Source organism: Gavia stellata, chromosome 27 (assembly GCF_030936135.1).
Source record: "Gavia stellata isolate bGavSte3 chromosome 27, bGavSte3.hap2, whole genome shotgun sequence".
Lineage (NCBI taxonomy): Eukaryota > Metazoa > Chordata > Aves > Gaviiformes > Gaviidae > Gavia > Gavia stellata.
The window spans coordinates 4,307,676-4,328,269 of record NC_082620.1 but is presented as its reverse complement, the minus strand read 5'-3'; the positions used below and the strand labels follow the sequence as shown (position 1 = coordinate 4,328,269).

The following is a 20,594-nucleotide window of genomic DNA, read 5'->3' as shown; positions in this document are numbered from 1 at the left end:
CCAACCTTTCTGAATGTTTTTGCATACGTACTGCATGTATAGTAAAAGGTCCTGAATCACTTCACATGTTCCTCATAGCAGGGACACTGGCTTTCTATCTGCTTCTGTGCGGGAGAATAACGTAACAAATAATACACAGCTGTCCAGGCCCCACATCATGGTTGCCATCTGAGTACTAAATTCTTTTTCTAGAGGATGCTTTCTACTGTTGGAAAAAATAATCCAGCTGTGCTTTCTTCTTCACAGATGCTGGTCATCGAGAATCCTTTAGCTGTTTTTCTTTTCCCCCTTGTTGGCCAAATCCTTTCCATATGTTGTGGCCAATTACAGATGGTCACCCTGGCATTTCCTGATGGCAGGAGTGACTGCACCAACATGTACCATGTGTGCAGTGTTACTACAGCTCTGCGTGAAATAAAACCCAGGCTGCCCTAGGGCAATCTAATCATGCAGCAATAGGCTGGGGCAATGCGAAGCTGAAAGTTTGGGCTTGGCCTTGTTTTGATCTGTTTTGTTATAGTTTTATTTCCTCCTTACATTCTGTGTCCCATTCATACTAATCACAGTCAGTCCTGATTTTTTTCTTTTTATTTCTGCATTTGTCATAAAATAAAGCAAATTATTCCCGTCTTCGGAAACGATCTAGACTAATTAGTCGTCTAACCCAATAATTAGTTTTTTGTTTCCCTGTCTGTTTTCATGCATTATTGTTAGTTTTTTCCCCTCTTTTTTTTTTTTACACCATTACAGATTAAAATGAGCCACATTTGCAGTTGATGGTATCTTTTTTTCGGGGGAAGAATGGAGAATTGCAATAGAAAGCTACTTCAAAAGCAGCAATAAACTCAAGGATAAATTAAGGAAATTGAATGAGCCACATTTGGAAGCAGCGTTGAGGCTAATATTCTGTCGCTTAAGGTTAAATTGCAACAGAGAAAGAGAGAGGGAGACATTCCAGTGAATCCAAAATTGGGGAGGCATTACTGCTCAAGTCAGTGCCAAAATTCTTTGCAGCTTGAAAGGGTTCTGCCTGGCTTGAGAATTTAATTATGCGTGCATCAAGTGGGTAAAGGTGCTAAACTGATTTCATTTCCTCTGCTCCCCCAGGCCTGACAGATGAAGAAATTGACCTGGCTTTCCAGCAGTCGGGCACAAGCACGGATGAGCCACAGTCCCCAGGTCCTTCTACACAGCTAGTGCCGACTCAGCCCTCTCACCCTGTGGTATATAGTAAGTAACACTTTGAAAAACATCTGGTCCTGTTGCTTTCTGCAGTGATTTCTGCAGCAATCTCACAGATTTCTATGCCAAATCCTCGATTTCAGTTCAACCAATGCCATACTTTTTGTCAGAATCGGACATCAAATGCTACTTCATAGTTGTTGATGCCTGTGACGAGATCATACTACACAAGGAAAATGAGATACAGATGATCATCATCTACAAACAAACATCATAGCCTATGAGACCTCTTGACCTGAAGGTGTATAGTCAATACAAATTAGATTCTGACCCACTGCAAGGACTTGAAAAAAGCATTTAGTCAATGCAGGACTCAGTCTTCCCTTCTAAAACTTAAGGTCACGCTTCCCTTCATCATTAGGGTTTTCTAATACTTAGATCATTAATATATGATAGAGGTGATAGATTCTCAGATAGAAGGTGCTATAAAAGTGCAACACTATTACATCTTTAGTCATTGCAACAGGGGCCTCTGTTCAATAAACTGTTGGACATCAGCACAAAGTTTTGTGTTTTAGTTAGAGGACTTATTTTCTTAACTAATCAGGCAACCGATTAGTTCATAGAATCATAGAGTATCTCAAGCTGGAAGGGACCCATTAGGATCATCGAGTCCAACTCCCTGCTTCTTGCAGGACTATCTAAAACCAAACCATATGACTAAGAGTGTCATCCAGACGCTGCTTAAACTCTTAACAGTTAATGCCTTGAACAGTTACTTGAAAGAGGTGTATTTTCAGCATGAACAGCAAGCTAGAATATAAGGTCTTCAGGACTTAGTCTGTGACTTCCTGTGTGTGAGTTTAAGGTCTGGCACAACAGAACCCCAGTATGAATGAGTTTTAAGAGTGCTATCAGGTTACAAATAATAATAAACAGTTAATAAGGATCCTTAATTTTAACAAGCTTTCTCTCTTCAATCTTAAATAATTTGAGGGGTGACAGCAGAAATTCTGTGTAGCCTGTGTGAATATGATTGTATGATTTTGTGCACAAAATACACTCTCAAAGAATTTTGAAGTCCCAACATAATCTGTGTAGACTCAAAATTTACATATATATTTGCATTTTAAAACAAACCTCGCAAAAAGTATCTAAGCTTCAAACAATAAAAACCAAAGTACACACCATTAAAAATCCATTAAAAGAAGCTGTTCAACTCACATGTGTGTCTGGCAGTTAGAAAAGCACTTTGCTTACCTGCCAAGTATTAAGAATAGGATTTTGATACGGCTCCTAAACAGTTCTAGGTCAGATATTGACCGATGTAGCAGTCCACTTAGGGCTGTGTTTATTAGTTTATGGCATAGTTTTGCTATTGCTAGAGACAATACTAGACTTGCTTTCTGAGTTTTTAAATACTCTGGTTTGGCACAGTTTGGGAAGAAAAACATTTGTGATGGAGTTGGGCTCAGAAGTGGAATATTTCTGACTGTTGTATTGGGTGTGCTGGTGAACTCCAGGCCTGAATTCTGCCTCCTGGGCTAATACCTGTCTGCTGTAGTTCACAGAAAATGCCAGAAAAGCAAAACCTGCTCTCTTGCTGAAGAAACAGTGCCAGATCCCTCTTAGTGCTATCCATTGCTCATTCAGCTAACTCTTATCACAAGCCAATATTGGAAGAGTTAATCTGCCCTCATTTTATAGTGTTCCACTAACATGCATAGGGCGGGAAAGAAGTATGCAGTTCAACCTGGAAAACACTATCATCATTATTAACCCTAGCAGCTTTATCACTGTTCGGTTTTTTCCTTTTACTATTTTGGCTTTCCTGAAAGCATGAGCTCCCAATTTCTTCTTACTAGGTAAGAATCTTAACTAATATTTGAACATCAAAATGTTCTCAGTAACAGCTCCAAAGAGAAGTCTGAGAGTATCATTCTGTAATGCTCAGAAACCAAAGATGAATAAAAATACCACCAAAGTAAAACTTTTCTAGGGGTTGTAATTGTAAACTGGTGCTCTAGCTTTGTGATCTGATTGGTGCTTTTTAAATAATTTGAGCCAAAAGCTTTTGCCTGTGAGCCAGTCTTTTTTAGCAACCCCCAAAATTGGGGAGGTGCTGACAATAGGTTCATTAAGTATTGTTCCTCCCCTCTCTAGCCATTCTTTGTAGACTTTCTATTTAAGCTTAACCTTTAAATGGATGTATAAAAAGAATAAATAACTAAATATACATGGTATTCATTTGACCAAAATATTTGTTTTGATTAGGTGTTGTCTGTGCCCCATTCTAGTCCTTGACTGGTGTAGTACTGGTGGTGTTAATGATGGATCCATCTTTGTGTCTTCCTGTTAAGTGCATGGTATCAGAACTGCAAAAAGAATGCGTGAATTTCTGTAGAGCTGATGGATGAGACTGTGCAGTGGCTCAGTGCTCTTTCAAGGTGCCTTGTTTGCTGGAGGTTTTTTCATCAGTTGGATGCTAATCCTGTAATGAATTCTGAATTGGTCCAAATCTGCTCCAGGACAGTTGTTTCTGTGAGAGTTTACTAAGTCAATTTATCTTTCACAGATTTGTCAGGGGTTGTCATGTACAGAGAAAGATAGATACTACTTTTTCTGTCTATCTGTTATGCTTATCTTCTTACAGAGTGTTCATGACACTAGTGTTGGAATGCTTCAAGGCTTGAAGTTTAAAAGTATCTCTAAAAGACTAATGAGATAGGTAGACTGCTGAATCTGTAAGTTGACTCGATGGGAACAACTTACATTGGAAGAGCTTATACTGAAAAAGATTATGAACTGTGTTTGCCTTCCCCAAAGAAGGCATCTGAGTTTCTTGTGAAGTAGCATCTGATCTGCTGGAGTTTAGGTCTTGAAGACTGTGAAGCACTTTGTGTTTGATATTTTTGGTTCTTTTTAAGGTTTTTTTGAATAGTTTTGACACCTCTGCACAAAATCACAAAACTGGAGAGAAAGAATTACCCCCCACAGAGCAAAAAGGAGAAACAGTTGAGGAGGGTACTGTGCTGAAAAGCAGTGGCTAGTGTCTTAACAAACCTGATTTCTCTCTGTGCCCCCTCCCCACAAGGTGTTGCTGCTTCATGTTTAAAAATTTCGTTAAAACTGTGGGTTACGAGTACAGAAGTTCAGGATGGCTTCAGAACCATCTCAAGAGTTCATTCAGCACCAACAGCTGAATTGGTGGTCTTGCCAGCAACTCCAGTGTAAGATGTCCACTCTTGTGAGTCTGAGCAAAAAATCCTGTGCACATCTTTTGATTTTACTTGCTTGATCTCCTGTTGTGGTCAACTCGGTCTGTTCTAATGTTTACAGTTGCAGGAAATAATTCATACCACTTAAATACTTTCTTTTGTACAAATTGAACTGCTAGTGTAGGTATTACTTAATGTTCTGATGTTTTGTTGGAAATAGGTGTTACCTATTTAAGTACTTTCTTATTCTTTAAGAGTTAACGAGAAAGAACTGTATTTGTAAGCTTTCAGAGTAGCGTAGTTCTTGTATGTCAAACTCCTCCTGGGCTTGGTTTAAGAGAAGCAATAATAACTTTTGAGGGGAAGAGACAAGAATTACTTTAAGTTTCTTGACACTGTATTTTAGCTCCATACCATCTCTACTATTTCTCCTCCTGTTCTGGAGGAGTAATTCCTTCCCTCCAGTTTGTACTTTTGCCAAGAGGTGTCAAAACAGCTTAAAAAAAAAAAAAGCTTAAAAAAGACTTGAATTTGATTAATATAGAGAAACAAGACTTTGCCTGACTGATAATAAAACTGATAAATGACATTTGAATTACTTGTAGCAGTAATTTATTACATAAAATATCTTTTATTTGACATGCGATTAGTTGCTGGAAGCATCACTCAATCTGACTAGTTTAAACATGCTCTAAAATGAACCCCCAGTAAAAAACCAGGGCTGTCTGCTGTTGGCGTTATGAAATATACTAATCCAGCAGTGAGGACAAAAATCTGACTTTAAATATTTAAATGATTAATTGGGTTTATATTTTTTTTTACCTTTCTAACCCCTATAATTACAAGCAAACTCAGGGGAGTTTCTGAGCTAGGTGTGCAAAGCTGCATGCTTATCATCCAGGTATTGTCTGTGTTCTTCCCCATGGTATTTATGGTCTCCATTTATGGGGTTTTGTGCAGGTTTTACACCTGCTTAAAAGTCATCTCCAGTGACCGTTTTTCTTGCCATTTGGATCTTCTTCTCCCGCCCCTGTGTCTTCATTATGTGGGAAGCTGTAGAATACAGACTGCTTTCTCTTACAAATAAAAATTGTAACTAGAATCCAAACTCTTTTTTTTCCCCTCAACTCCTTTCCATGGGTTCACTGTTTGCTCTTGGAAAATCATCTTTTCCAGCCTCAGTTCCTACAGTTTTAAATGTGGATACTAGTGAGGCTGACCTTCCTTGGATGTACAAGGCCTAATTAACTGATGTCAGGAAAGTTAATTCTGAGATGAACGGGGATCTTAAAAATAGTAAGGGTTTACTCTCGAAGTGCAACTTACAGTTGCTGCTCTGAAAATTAAATATACTTACAGAAAACACAGACGTACAGCTGGAGAACATGTCTGTGTCCCTTCCATTTGCCTTTTGAGGGTCTCTTACGTAGAATGGTTTGTTACTTCCCCAGTGCCTAAACTGAAGAGTAACTGGGCTATTAGTGCTTTTTCACTTTCTCTGAATTTTATTCCAGTTCCACGAGTGGGGGAATTGAGGATATGCAGAGGAGTCAGTGTGAGCACTGAGGTTACAACTGAGAAACTTCTAACCCTCTCTCCACCCCACGTTTTAGATTAGAGTATTGCAGAGAAAAAGGAAGATTGAATATGGATTGTAGGCAGAGCTGTGACATTCTTCATAACATTGTAAAGTTGATGTGGTCAATGCAGAGCCTTTACTGCGTCCCTCACTCACTCACTTTTCCTCTCCACCCCCCTCACTTTTTTTTTGCCACAAGACAGAATTATTTCACACATCTCTAAAACGAGTAAAATGGCATTTCAGCTTCTTCTCTTTATAGACTCTCTGAACTTTAGGAAAGATCATTCTGGTCCCTTTTCATTAATAATGAAAACCAGGGGGCAATAAAATGTTCTTAGCTCAAGCGTTACAGGAATGGAGGGAGAGATGAGTGAGGTGAAAGGGCAAAGTGGACAGGGTGCTACAGGTGCCTCTCCTTTCTACTCAGAGGTCACTGCAGTGGGGAGGTAGTTAGGGACAGCCAGTCAAGGACTGCCATGGAGAGGGCACGGTTGCACCCACAGACCCTCTGAGATTAATTAACCCATTACAATAGGCAGTTCAGCCTGGAACGAGTTGCATTGTCATAGAAGGATATTTTTAGTCAGAAGTTCAGGGCAGAGAATCGGACAACCAAGAGACTTCAGATACCAGAAATGACAGTGGGAGCAGAGCAAGGAGGGAAAAGTGGGATGGATGACGGGGGTTTGCAGCAAGATTAGCCAGAGATCATTTTAAATCCTGACATGTACACAGCCAGTTACTGCAGCTTAGCTGACGTGTGTTAACTCATTAAGTTAAAAAGTTATGATAATTTGATCATGTGCCTAAGCTCCAAAACTGCAACTGCAGCAACCCAAAATACTGCTGGTGACACTATTCACCAGTTGTGACAGAGCTGCTTTAATTTGTTCAGATTTCTAGCCAGTGGATCATTTGAGGAGCTGTGTCCTAAAATGTAGCAAGAAGCTATGAGTGCCAGTATTTGAGAGTCAGTGCCTGTCTGTGGAGCCTGAGGGTTGGGATTAGGAGTAACTTGCAATGAAATGCCTGTAGAAGATGTCAGCAACAGGGAAGACGGCAATAGTTGAGCAAAGGAGAAAAGAGACAAGCTTCCCACAATTTCAGCCAGTTAAGCCTCCCTTTGAAAGCCTAAATTGAAACTTCAGAGAACAGAACGCATTTCCGAGACATTGTAGGTCACATGTAGATTTGGATCTGTCTGTTTGGAGACTGTACACCGTCCTCCACCTCATCAGCTCTGCCCACATCCTGCCACTGAACTTTAGGATAGATCACTCTGCATCCTCTTTATTATTAAAGAAAACCGGGGGCAGTACAAGATTTGTTGAGGCAACTGCGAGGGAGGTGAAAGGATAAAGCTGGTGGAAAACTACAGGTGTCTTCTGATTCTTCTTGAAGGAGCAGAGCATACCATATCTTTGCTTTGCTCTCTGGAGTCTCTAAGCTTCTGTGCAGAACTGTGTGTTAAATGTCTCAAGCTTTTATCTACTTCTTTGCCTCTCTCTGTAGATATTTAATTGCGTATTTTCTCTCTGCTGTTTATGTGTGCTTTGGTCCCTATTCATAGTTCAGGCTTGAAAGACACTGGATCCTTCTTTATTGAAATGGTCCATAATTGCTGACACAGCGTTCGTAAACCCATTTATTGCCCTGATTTCTCTTCTTTCTCAAAACACTTCCTTATTTCTTTTTTTCTGCATTCTTCTGGGTCTCTGGCTCTGTCCCCATTTTCAGAAATGATGATAGTGAAAAACAATTGGTATTCAAGTAATGAGTTAACCTTAGCTAGCACTAACACCACAGACAGTTATCTGGGGAAAGAGCAGTGGGGTTCAGAGTGCCTTCTGCAAGGAAAGAGTGGGGCAAACCAGCTTGAGGGAACTTTTTTAATTGCTGCTGTGATTTGTCTCCCTTTGACACCTTGTGCAAGGCCAGTGCCAATGCTAGAGGTCTGGATGGATGTTTCTGTGCCCTAGGGCCAGATGCCTGCACACTGGACCTGAGGGACTACCAGCATCTTAATGCCCCCTGCTCAGTAAATCTATGCCTCCTAAGAAACAGCAGAACTGGCATTATTCATTGCTTTTTTCTCTGATAAAATGGGTGCATGAAAATGTTGTCATCTGCAGTTCTGACTGTAATTATTTCTTGATTTTGGCCTTCAGGTCCACCTGGCTCCAGATGGCGAGATTATGGGGCTTTGGCTATCATAATGGCAGGAATTGCCTTTGGATTCCACCAGCTCTACAAGGTAATATCTCCCTCACTACTCTTATACTGTACTCTGAGAGAACAATGTTATGCTGCTTGTGTCCAAATGATCATGTTGGTTCCAAGTTGGTGAAGCATCTCTGTTCTTACTGGCACTGCCATTGGTATGTTTGAGAAATAACATGAAAATGCAGAGTCAAAAAGTGGCAAGCAAACAAAACTAATTTTTAGCAGTGGATCTCAAACTGCTAGAAACAAGGTCATTTTTATCATGTATATATATTTTGGAATTTTTTAAGTTGGGGAAACTGAGCACAGTTCAGTAAAGGGATTTTCCCAGCATTGGCCAGCAGACGGTACTGTCATAGCCTCAGACTAATGATTTGTCCACTGGTCATCCTGTACCATGGGTAGGAAAGAATCTTCTCTGACCCATCAGAACGTTGAAAAGAAGTTCTAAGTTCCACATCTGACATAGATCCTGTAGTTCTACTCCAATGTACTTAGAACAAGGTAGGGCAAGCAGGTGTCTGCTTGTGTATTGTAGAGACAGCAGCCCCTTCTTATTTCTTGTGCAATGTTTCTCCAGCTGAACATACTCTTTCACTTTGGATTTGCTTTCCAGCAATGTGGTAAGTGACAGTAGATAATGTCTTTGGTAAACAATCATATTCTGTGGCCACATAGAAAGACATTACTGGTTTAGGTCAATGCAGCAGAGTGTAAAGAGTTTTGGTCCAGTAGAAGTTGTGTTTTATTTTTGAAAAAGAGACAGAGATGAAGTCTTAACGAGAGGTTGATGGTTTTCATGTTTGTTTGTTCTTTAATTAGTGCCTTGTTTAGTAAAATCTATTTTACAAATAAAAGTGTTGGCCTTCTAGTTTAAAACTACTTTTCTTCTCCTGTCCTATGAATAATATTCTGGGTCTCAGGCTAAGCGAGAGAGGCCAGCTGAAGCAACATGTTCCCTCTATGCAAGCAAAGTTACATGATTTAAGAGAATGGCTTTTTATTGAGATATGTTGTCCCTATGTTTTTATATTAAAGTAGTGATGCCAACCTTACTGATCTTTTCATTTTTGCAAAGAATGGTGGGGCTGATAAGTGTCCAGAGAGATGTTAAGACAACAGATGCTGGGCCTTGCAGACCCGAACACGTTGGTGTTAACTAAATGACACATATCTAACACATATTCATGATTTACATAATTTTTTTGGCATGTCACTGATGCTGTTAATACATCCTGCTGCTGTATTCTTTGTTTACAGATCTTGCTCTGCTGTCTGTCCAAACCTCATAAGGCGTATTGTGTGCCTAAGCAGAGACCCGTATTCTTTTATAGGAGTAAGAAATCTTTGGAGATTGATAAATTCCTTCTGCCCTTCATGGGATTTTGAGGGAGTTGCAAATAGTGCTTTTTATACGGAAGATAGGATGCTAGGATAAAACATAGTTGTCCATGCAGTTTCTGTGAAGATTAAGAGAGAACTGTTTATGAAAGTCATCAAAAGCTACTTGCTTTTCAGAATGTCTGAGTGTAAACATGTACTTGTACATGTGCTTTGTGAGGGTAAGGGCTGTGTACAGTGACACTGAAATCTTAAAACAGTGCTATTAAGTGTAATAGAAGGCTGTCCCACACATGTCAGTTTGGATCATCAGCTCTGTCTCAGAAACCATCCTGTATGTATGCCCCAATAGAGGGTGTACATGCGTCAAAAGCCAGGCTGAAAAGGAATTGATAGGCACTATCAGGGCTGTTTCCACATCCTAGACCATCCTTCTCTGACATTTTTTTCACCTGCCATGTTGTGCTTGGATGTGCCCTTGTTAAAGTGCATATTCAGTTCATAGGAGCAGTGCTGCAGAAGGATCCGTGGTAGTTAGAGGAGCGACCTATTAGATCCAGTTCATCCTCTGCAAGGGCAGAGCGAGGTAGATTTCATGGCTGTGTGCAGTGTTGCTGAACTGCCTGCCATCGTGTACTGGCTTGTTTCTCTCTTCCTTTAGCCCTGGTTCCTTAGTTCTCTTCCTTGTGCTCCAGATCTCTGCTTTTCCCTCTGTGACTTGTAACCCTTCCCCTGCCAAGGTTCAAAAGATTTTGTAATACCTCTCATTCCCTGGCTTGTGCTTCCTCTGGCCTTTCCTGGGCCTTTCTCCTCTTCTTCCCACTTCTGCATTTCTTGTCTTGGGGATGTAGCTGAAATGTTGCGACACATCAGTGCGTTCACATTCAAGAGCGTAAGATCTGGAATTGTAGTCTATATGTGATGGACCTTTCTCTGGACTGACAGCTGTCCCAGGAAATCTTAAATGGAGTTACGAATGGTTTTCTAGCACCCCCAAAAATGTAACCACAGAACTCTTGTCTTCTCTTCTGCAACTTCATTTAACACCTGCTGTAGAGGGAATTTCTTTTCTCAGCCAGATGTGTGGATAAATGATCATTGGCTCTGTGATAAAGGTTGAGGTTTGGGTTGTGGGCTTTGAGGATGTTTCAGGTAGATCAGAAAGACCGCTTGGCATATCCCTATTTCCTAAAAAAGTTTCTGTACTCCATGCAGAAATACCTGCTTCCTCTCATCATGGGAGGCAAAGAAGACAGGAAACAACTTCAGAGAATTGAGTCAAATATTTCTGAGATGAGTGGCAGTGTGACACAGACAGGTAAAGATTAATGACTCCATCAATTCACCCCTCAAAGTCTTTCTCCCTGTATCCTCCATTCTGCCAAGACCCCCACCCTTTTCTTTCCCTCCATCTCCACTTTATGCAGTGACTTCATTTATCTGCTCTGAGAATCTGTTCACATTTGCAAATGAAGCCGCCGTCATTTCGGTTTAATTTGAAATTGCTTGTTTACTGTCGGCGCGGCCTCAATTAATTATGTTTTTACGGAAAGGCTCCCAACCTCAGAATATTAATAAGGGGAATAAAATGACAGCCTTTTGGAGGGCTGTAAAGTTCATTTTTAATTTCTGCTTCTCTGATGTTTTCAGGGGCTTTTTTGTGGTGTTTTTCCCCCACCTTCCATCTGAAAATCCGAGGAAGGGTCAGGAGAGTCTGTAATTACTGTGCCTCCCTGACCTTAGCCACCTTCTCTGTTATTGACTCTATAGGGTGTCTGTTCATTACCCGATGCCCTAATGATGGTCTGGATTAGCTGTTACCTGTCACACCAATAGAGTTTTTAATTTTATTTTATTTTACCAGCTTGTTTACTGCCTGGAAGCTTTGGACAAAGTACCAAAGTAGAAAAAGTTCTCCTACAGCTGGAGTTGGAGTCCAGCAGAAGTTCTTCAGTGTTTGCCAGGGTGTGGGAGGGTGTTCCCTTGAAATAAAAGGGGAAAAGTGCAAAGTATATTCAGTTGGTGGGATGGAAAAAAGTACGATTTTCAGCAGTAAGTTTGTTAAAGATGTTGGGGTTGAAGGAGCTGGTGGGTTCAGAGTGGGAGGATGCCAATTACACTTTTTAGTGGAGGGTGAGAAGAAAAGCATCTTTCATTTCTCATGATATCCTAAGGTCAGTCCTGACACCAGCCTCTTCCCAGATTGGCGCTAGCCCCAGTGTTTGCCTGCGTGAGGCCTAAGATAGATAAATGATACAAACATTGTATAAGTTCAGGGAGATGTACAAATCATAAACCAATATAATTAGAAGGGAGAGGTTTTGGACGGATATACTGTGGGCTATAGACATCTATACAATGGAAAGATAAACTAGAAATACTGGAGGTTAGATGCAGTGCAGGTAGATTACCCGTAGTGCAGATAAATCATATGGATTAAAGCGAGCAGGCGGGCGTAGATAAATTAAATATGGTAGGAATAGAGGCATCTTTGTAGCTAGACAGCAGGAAGGACGTGTGTGAGTGCGTATATGTGCATGTATCTCAGTTTAACACTCTCCTGCTTTTTCCCTCACAGTGACTCAGTTACAGACAACTTTAGCAGCTGTCCAGGAACTGCTAATCCAGCAACAACAGAAAATTCAGGAGCTCACCCAAGAACTGGCTGCTTCTAAGGTATCCACTTCCAGCTCTTCACCTTTAGAACATCACCATCTGCTTTGGAATGTGCGTGGCTTCTTTTGTGGGCACCTTCTTAGGTTCACAATCCAGCCTTCAGCTCCATCATATCCCCAGCCAGTTTCTCTGCATCTGACTTCTCTGTAGGCGGTCTGTTTAAAGCACTGGGTATTAATTGGGTACTCAGTGAAATACATGTAACTTCTGAGAGGGCTTTGCTATGTAGCTTTGTATGCAACCTGTGTGCCTGAGCCTTCAGACCTGTTCTCAGCTCTGTATCTTCTGCATTGCATTTGAGATTAAATAGTTGTGCTGTTAGTCCACTGACCAGAAGAGGTAAAGGCCAGTTGTGCAGGGGTTTTATTTGTGTGTAATATGTAATTTTACGTGTTTATATTTCTCCTGTACCCTTGTACATTGTCAAAAGAATGACTTAATCCTATTCAGACAAGCACACACTTGAAGTACTGTATTTAAGTCACTTGTTCAGATCCAGGCCAGGTAATGGCCCAACAGTCTTACTATTTCGTTTCTGGTTTCAATGATTTTGGTCATCTCAGTGTAACAGGTGGCCCCATCACAGCCACATTAGTGACGCACAGCAGCCCATTCCCCTTGACTCCTGACTTGACCCTGGCAATAAAACCATCAGTTCTGACTAGTTTGTGTTGTTACATGTGTAACTACAAGTAACCACTTGTAACCAAAATTGATTTTCTTTCTGGCAATGAGAATTAGTGCTTTTCATCTCCCAAGTACTTTGCAGCCATTGGCCTAAGTATTCTATCAGCCAGTAAGTGTTTGTTACATGTGAGGTGGGATGGATTTGAACCAGTCACACAGAGATGAAGTCTTCCTTTTACTCACAGACTTGTGATTATTCAGGGCCCAGTCACCTTGCAGTATCCTCTGTACAGGGAGAGATTTTTCTTTTTACTGTGAAATCCCTTAGACAATGCTTACAGTCTTTTATCTATAGCATGAACAGTTATCTTCTCCCCTTACCTGCACTTTAATCTCGTACAAACCCTTTGATGGTGTGTGACTGGTGGGCCACAGCTGACTATGTGGTGTGCACACTGTACAGTAGGAATCCCTCAGTGGCACAGCTGTAAACCCAACCATGAAAGCCAGTTTATGGTCACAACACTCTACTTCAATTTTCCTTGGGAACTGTGGCCTGTCAGTGGCCTGGAGCCAGTCCGGAAATTGGAAAACTGTTTTCAGGTCTTAAGTGTTAAGATTAAGACCACATGTTGAGCTTTAAGAAGGAAAAAGGGCATAAGAGCCTTGGTGGTTTAGAGAGTCTTGAAGAAGTTTTTCCTCCCCCCTTTCTACCCCCTGCACTGAAATGGTAGCACACATTGTTATGATATCTAAACCTCATGTGTACAAAGAAAAACTTGGGCAACCCCACAAACCAAAGAATAAAAGCTGTGTTTTCTCAGCTGTAATGTAAGTTTTTATATCTGCTTTTCAAACTCCTACTGGCATGCTGTAAAAAATTAAAAAGAGGGACTTTAAGTAATTAAAAAACGTACATAAAAATTCAAGGCTTGAATTTTCTACAACTGTTTTTTAAAGAGACTGGCTAAAAAGCCCCAGATGTCAGATTTTATTTCTAAATCCTAGGCATCTGGCACCATATGTGTTTTGGAAATTTGAGTCCTTTGCAGGCCAGTGAGTGGAAATCACTCCCTTGTTAATGTGCTGCTGTAGCTTTCAAGGTCTTGGAAAGCCAGAACAGTGGCTCCTGGATTCTTGCTGTCTGAGGGCTGGGAGTGTGAATCCCGAGGGAACGCATCTGTGTATATCACAGCTACTACAGACTGAGCCTCTCCCAGCTCACTGGGTTCACAGCCCAGAAGTCACTGTGGAGAGTGCTGGCTGTGAAGGTGTTCAGGGTTACTCAGCACTAGCTGAAGTCTGTTTAAAGAATAAGTAGGAACAACCAGTTCTGGCTACGCTAGTAGGAACTGCTGAGGAGGAGTTTTGTGTTATTCCAGTCCTGGCTTCCTTTGTCAGGGGATTTATTAGGAGTATCTCTGGAGCAATGCTTACAAATGGGTTCATTCCTAATGGCTTTTAGCAGAAATTACTATGGGAAGTGCTGGACATGAGTGTTCTTTGGTCCACGCTCAGCCCATCACTACAGGAATTGCTGGAGTGATAGGATGGGGTAGCCATAGGCCGTGGTCTATCTTTCAGAATGTTCCTCCCATTTCTCAAGTTCTCAAAAAGGTTAAAAGAAAGATTGCCAAAAGCATTATTTGCAGCATATTCTCCTCAGTTGTTGCCTTACGCTAATTTCTGCCTGATATCCGCTAGCGATTCTGACGCGGTGCTGACAGCAGCTGTACCAGGCTTCCATGAGTTACTTATCATCTTTCCCCACAAACTGCATTCATTGCCTTGAAATATCCAAGAGACGGTGCCTAGTCCAACTGCTTCCTGGAGATACAATCTGGTAACTCAAGCATAGCTCGGATTCTTCAGATCTAGTAGGGAAAATTTTTGCAACTTTGAAGCATCAATTCATCAGCCCACCTCTAAACACCACAGAGTGCAGATAATCGATTCTTTATTTCATGATTTAGGAGAAATGAGCAAATGGTTTTCAAATAGTTGTTAATATATAATACTTGAATCTGTTGCGTAAGCTAAGTGCAGTCACAGGAAAGAGTAAAGGACGTGATTCAGTGCGACTCCCACTGCCTTTCAGGATCCTAGTTCTAGTTGTTCTTCGGTAGAAATCATTCATTAGGTCAGTGTCAAATGGTTTAGTTTACCTCTTTGTGTATTGTTCTCTCTCTGATATGTTGGTGGAAAACATCCTATGTAGACCTAGCTTTGAATTCTCACAAGGGCTGGCCTCCTTCTAATCAAAAAAGAAAGGTCCCCTTGAGATGCTTCAGCAATGGTTGTGGATGGTATGTTGGAGACAAGATTAACCAGTCCCCCAAACGGAAAGCAAATATTTGAATAGTCTTAGCACCTTGAGACAATTATTATTTCTGATCATCATGGGGATCCATTCAGGTCCTTCTTTATTGTGGAAGTTGTTTTGCTCAGATCTGAGAGATTTTAAATTATAGAGCTGATGTATGTTATCCCCAGGGCTTGAGATTCCAAGATGGGAGGAGAGGGAGGATAACAGAGAAAAAAGTGACATTTGTGAACTGTGTCCCAGTTCATACTTTGATCTTTGTGTCTTCTTTTTCATGTTCTAGGCCACAACTTCCACCAACTGGATTCTGGAGTCGCAGAATATTAATGAATTGAAATCTGAGATCTACTCGTTAAAAGGACTTCTTCTGAACCGGTATGGATGGAATAAGTGAGCAGATTATTGTGTGGGGAAACGGTTGCTTTCTGGGATTCTCTGAATAATGGAGAGGAGAGGCATTTCAAACAGGAACTAGCTCTATATCCTGTTATTTCTATTTTAATAATGCCACTTTGCACTCCACTATCACTTTCTATTTGCAGGTCTCAAAATGCTTTTCAAACTTGCCTTAAATCACAGAGCGCTTTGGGTAATTAATAAGATTTTTCCTTTCTGCTTATGATAGAGGAATTCTCTGCCATTCGCCACAGTCAGGATGCCTCTCACCTAGTTTGAGGTATTGACTGCATCTGCATTTTGTTACAGAGAGAGTCACTTCTGGATACAGTTCAGCTGACCTGTTCATGGTTAGAGCCTAACCAGGATGAAAAGAATCGCACTTCAGCAGAGCCTGTTTCTCTTGATTAGCTAGCTCAGGTATAGACATCTTATAACATAGGAGGTGTCTGAAATGACGTGATATAAATCCCAGCCTGTGGGACAGTCATAAGAACAGGGATCAGATCTCAGTTCTTGAGGAAATTCTTTTTTTCCAAGTACATTACTTAAGAGCTTATGTAGCTTTTCAGCTATTGATCCTTTCACTCTGATATAACTCCCTTGCTGTCTCCTACACATAACTAAGTCTTCTCAAGTCATCTGTTTCCTAAAAGATGGACTTCAAAGATCAGTCTAAGATTGGACTAGACATGTTCTGGATCTCAGCAAGTGGGCTTTTCAGAGGTCTGAAAAGTGTATTTGCTTTAATACCCTTTTAAATTCTCGCTACACCTCCCATTCCTCCCGGGAGTTACAGTAGAAAGCTTTGGAGGATTGAGGACACATATTAAGTCACTGTGTGTTAAGTTGGCTTGTACTAGCATCACTGCTGGAGAGAGAGCATTAGTTAATGACACCTCTTCAGCAATGGGAGACTTGCAGCTGGGGGATAAGTGCTTTTTGGGAAAAAAGAAAACTTTTTTGGGGGTTGTTTTTTAACAAAAAGGCAAATGTTTCTGCAGTGAGGAGGCAGCAGCAACACTGGAGCCAAGAAAGTCTCCAGATTGAATTTGCTGATTGCATTTATGATACCGGTTGAATTATGCAGACATTAGCTTATTGCACTCACAGGAGATGGAGGTTAGATCAGCAGAGTTCTTCAATGGCTGGTGGTGGCAGCAGGAAGAGGGAGGTGAGAGCAACTACTGTTCCTAGTTCAGTCTAAGAAAATGTCATCTGTTGTGTTCGAGTGCTCACTGTAGGAGAGCAGCCAGCTTTTGTCTGCTCTGGTCTTGTCTGTTGCACTAGCCAGTTCACCTGAGGAGCGTGAGAACTCCCTGCCACACAGCATCGTTTTCAGACCTTGATCTGATACCTTTTCATACTCCCACTTGTCACATACACAAGCAAGGATGCATGGGCAGTACTAGATCAGACATGCTTTTTTGCTTTGCTCTTCATGATGGATGACTTTCTGAGGGCACGAGTGCTCCCCACTGCACTTCTATTTGTCCTGTTTGGTACTTGGATTCTCCCATTAGAGCTGGGCATTAGCCTGCCACTATCAAATCCTTAAAGCCTACCTGGAAAGGACTCAAGGACAGAGCAGCCAGCTTCTCAGCTGGTGCAAGCTCGTATGACTCCATTCAAATCAGAGAAGCTGAACCAGTTTGCGGCAGCCAGGTTCTGGCCCAAACATGTAAAGTGCATGCTGGGACTAGGAGATAGACTCTGGATTGTAATGAGCCAGCGTGCAATAGCTGTGTATCACAGTGGAGGCGAGACCCAGGTGGTGAAATTCCTTGGCTCAGGCACAAGGACCTGGTGTGTCTGACTTCTTGCTCCAGTGGGAATTTTCTTTACCAATTAATCAGTGATTGTTTTATAAAGGGACACCCATGTCTTTCCACAGGCAGCATTCCTGAGTGCTAGCTTACTCTGTGAAATTGGCCAAACCAGATCACTTTAGTACTTCAGATTGCCCAGCTGTGATACTTTCCTTGTGTGCAGGCTCGATTACTGGGTGCTTGTAAAGCACTTTGAGATTCTGGATGAAGAAGTGAAGTGGCCTTGGTTTTGTTCATTTATGGCAAAGGAGACTTGCAGTTTCGGTCCTGCTTTACATGACTTCCCCAGTGCAAATACCATTCCCTCTAATGATAACCCCTCAGTGTTTTTTAATAAAAGCCCCTTTCTCTCCTTTTCTTCCCCTCTTCCCCTCCCCCAAGGAGGCAGTTCCCTCCCTCCCCTTCGGCTCCTAAGATCCCGTCATGGCAGATCCCAGTGAAGCCAAGCTCACCCTCCAACCCTGTTGTTGCCAACCATAATAGCAGCAGTGACATCTCACCTGTCAGCAATGAGTCTACCACCTCGTCACCAGTCAAGGAGAACCACAGCCCTGAGGGTTCGAAGGTCAGCTGCCATCTGCTGAGCACAGAGGAAGGCAACAAAGCGGTGATTGACGTCAAGAGCCAAGTGCGGATGGAGGTGCAGGGTGAGGAGGAGAAAAGGGAAACCAAAAGGAATGAAGAGGAGGAAGAGGACGATGAGGATGATGATGTTAGCCATGTGGATGAGGAGGAATGCCTGGGTGTCCAGACTGAGGACCGGCGAGGAGGGGATGGTCAGATTAATGAGCAAGTGGAAAAGCTACGAAGACCTGAGGGGGCCAGCAACGAGAATGAGATTGACTAAGGCATCCTGGCTTCTGCTGCTGCTGCTGTACATCTTCCCTAGCCTCCTGCACTGTCCCTGGTGCCTCTCCCATTTTGTGGAGAGAAGTGCCACCATCCCCTCCAGTGATTCTCCCATGATTGACCTTGAGTAGGGTCATGATTGCCCAGTGAACAAGGTGGGCCCTGTTTCACCACAGGGCTTTGCAGTGGCTTCTTCTCCCCTCCCAGACCCACCTTCTCCCCATGAGCTGGGGTCACTGCCTAGGCTGGAAGACCAATCGCCTTACCATGCACCACAGCTACAGAATAAGTCCTCCTACAAAAACACCATCTTTCCTGAAATGGTCAGCCTCTTCGCTGCTTCCTAGAGTCCTTCTATCCAATTTCAGAAACAAATCTGTCCTGAGCTCTTTGATTTCACAAGCCTTTAATCCCCACATAAGGCACAAACCAGTTCTCTGTTTCCCCAAATAATCCTCTGTTTTATTTCTCAAACTACTTGATATTCTGTTGCCAAAAAAGAGAATGTTTTAACCCTGAATTCCTCACCAGATCTTGGTCTTGGCTCTTCCAAGCCTTATGTCAAGCCTCAAACTCCTGAAACTACCTAGCATCTAAAAACACTAAATTTCTGTGGGGTCCAAAGAACACTATTTCTACCCCACATGCTTACACCCGTCAAAGTGGCCTCTTGCTAGGGGCCAAGTCCAGGTTTCATGGCCACAGTAAAATCCATGAGAACAGGTGGCTTTGTTACTGATTGCTCCCCAATAAAAGAAGGCTTTAAAAGAAGTTGACCCCACTCACCCCAATTATTACCCTTCCTCCTCTAAAGACAAGGAGCTCACTTCAGTTTTTGACATCTTACATTTTATTTATAGCTGCCCTGAATGAATGAATGAATGAGGTGGTATCAGCTGCTGAAATAGTTCGTTAATTCTGAATCTTTGCAATGGTTCTTAGCCTGTTTTTCTCCTTAAATGAGGAGAAAACCCATCTTAAATGATCAGCTGAGACCTGCACCTACCGAGTGACAGGCACCTGCTTCAGCAAAGCAGTCTTTACAGAAGAGAGAACAGTTCCAGCTCTGAGGTACGCCGCTGGCCCTTCTTGCCCAGTCCAGCCTTTTTTTGCCCCATTGGGGCCATATACAAATTAAAACAATGAATTTTGAAACCTCTCATTTGCAGCATTGTGTTCTCAGCTCAATTGGTGGTGTCCAATTATATTATTCACTGCATCAGAGCCTCTTAGCAGAGCAATTCTTGTAACAACTGAGTCTCACTGTCCTCACCAAGCAAGTGTGCTCGTCTGTGTGATCATGTATAGATTTCAAATATAAAATACGATTGTATATAATTGTAATAAATATGAGTTACCACTATTTAACACCAGGCTGTTACTGGATTACTGTGGCTCTTATTTTGGGGAGAAATATGCATGCAGGGTGGTAAAGGGAGGGAAAAGAGACTCTTATAGAAATTCAGTCCTTATAAAACATTTTCTGAAGGACATTTACGGTTGATTTTCTGGCTGCTCCAGTACTAGGTTGTATCAGCAGGAGGCAGTGTAGAGAATGGTCTAAGTGCTATATAAGGTATAACGTTAATAGCTCCAACAACACTGTCATGCTAGGTTGCCTCCGATGTTGCAGAGGGTGAGATGGATGTATCATCCAGTGAGTAAAATGCAGCTATTCCGGTTCCTTTCCTCCCAGCAGGAGGCTCTGCAGGGTGCGGAATGCAGCATCCCGCTCCTTCCCACCCCCGGCAGCAGGAGGTGCTGAAGGAAGCGTGTGAGATATCCCACTGCCCCTTAGTCTTATCTACCAGCAGGGAATGCTGTGCCGTATCCCATGACTGGTCTAACCCTGCCATGTCGGTACAGAAGCCATTGAAAGAAATGGCGTGCAGCAAGTAATTCGTAGCTACTGCAGTCCCATCTTTGTTCAGCAGCAGTATTTGGCTCCCTTCTTAAAAATGAGGGATTTACTTGATTCCTGAGTATTTGGGTGTCTGGTACAGAGTGACATTTTCCTGCTTAGGGGGAGCGAAAGGGACCTTCATATTACTGTATTTAGACCTGCTGCTGAATGTGATGATTTCTCATTCCTTAAATGGACGAATATCTTCCCCAGGAGTGAGAGAGTGTGTGTGTGTGTGTGTGTGTGTGTCTCTCTCTCTCTCCCTCTCAGTCTCTCTCTCCACTGTTTAACGTTCACAAAGAACGTCACGTTTAGCTAAAACAGGGCAAATTTGAAAGTGTTTAAAAGGAAAGGCTTTTCTTAAGAGATGGCACTTTTCGTTTCTCCAAGCCAAGAATCCTTGTGAAAAGAAAACACGACTGAACGCAGGGATGTGATGAAAAAG

General features: G+C 42.1%; 1 protein-coding gene across 1 annotated transcript in view; it reads left to right on the top strand.

Moving 5' to 3' along the window:
* PEX14 (peroxisomal biogenesis factor 14) overlaps positions 1-19,529 on the top strand; it is a 79,716-nt gene extending 60,187 nt beyond the window's left edge. Inside the window, exons 4-9 of the mRNA XM_059829852.1 lie at positions 1,108-1,230; positions 8,151-8,236; positions 10,762-10,864; positions 12,125-12,222; positions 15,456-15,547; positions 17,779-19,529. Coding sequence (XP_059685835.1) covers positions 1,108-1,230; positions 8,151-8,236; positions 10,762-10,864; positions 12,125-12,222; positions 15,456-15,547; positions 17,779-18,244 — 968 coding nt within the window. The 3' untranslated portion in view covers positions 18,245-19,529. The remainder of the gene's footprint in view (positions 1-1,107; positions 1,231-8,150; positions 8,237-10,761; positions 10,865-12,124; positions 12,223-15,455; positions 15,548-17,778) is intronic.
* Positions 19,530-20,594: the final 1,065 nt, after the last annotated feature.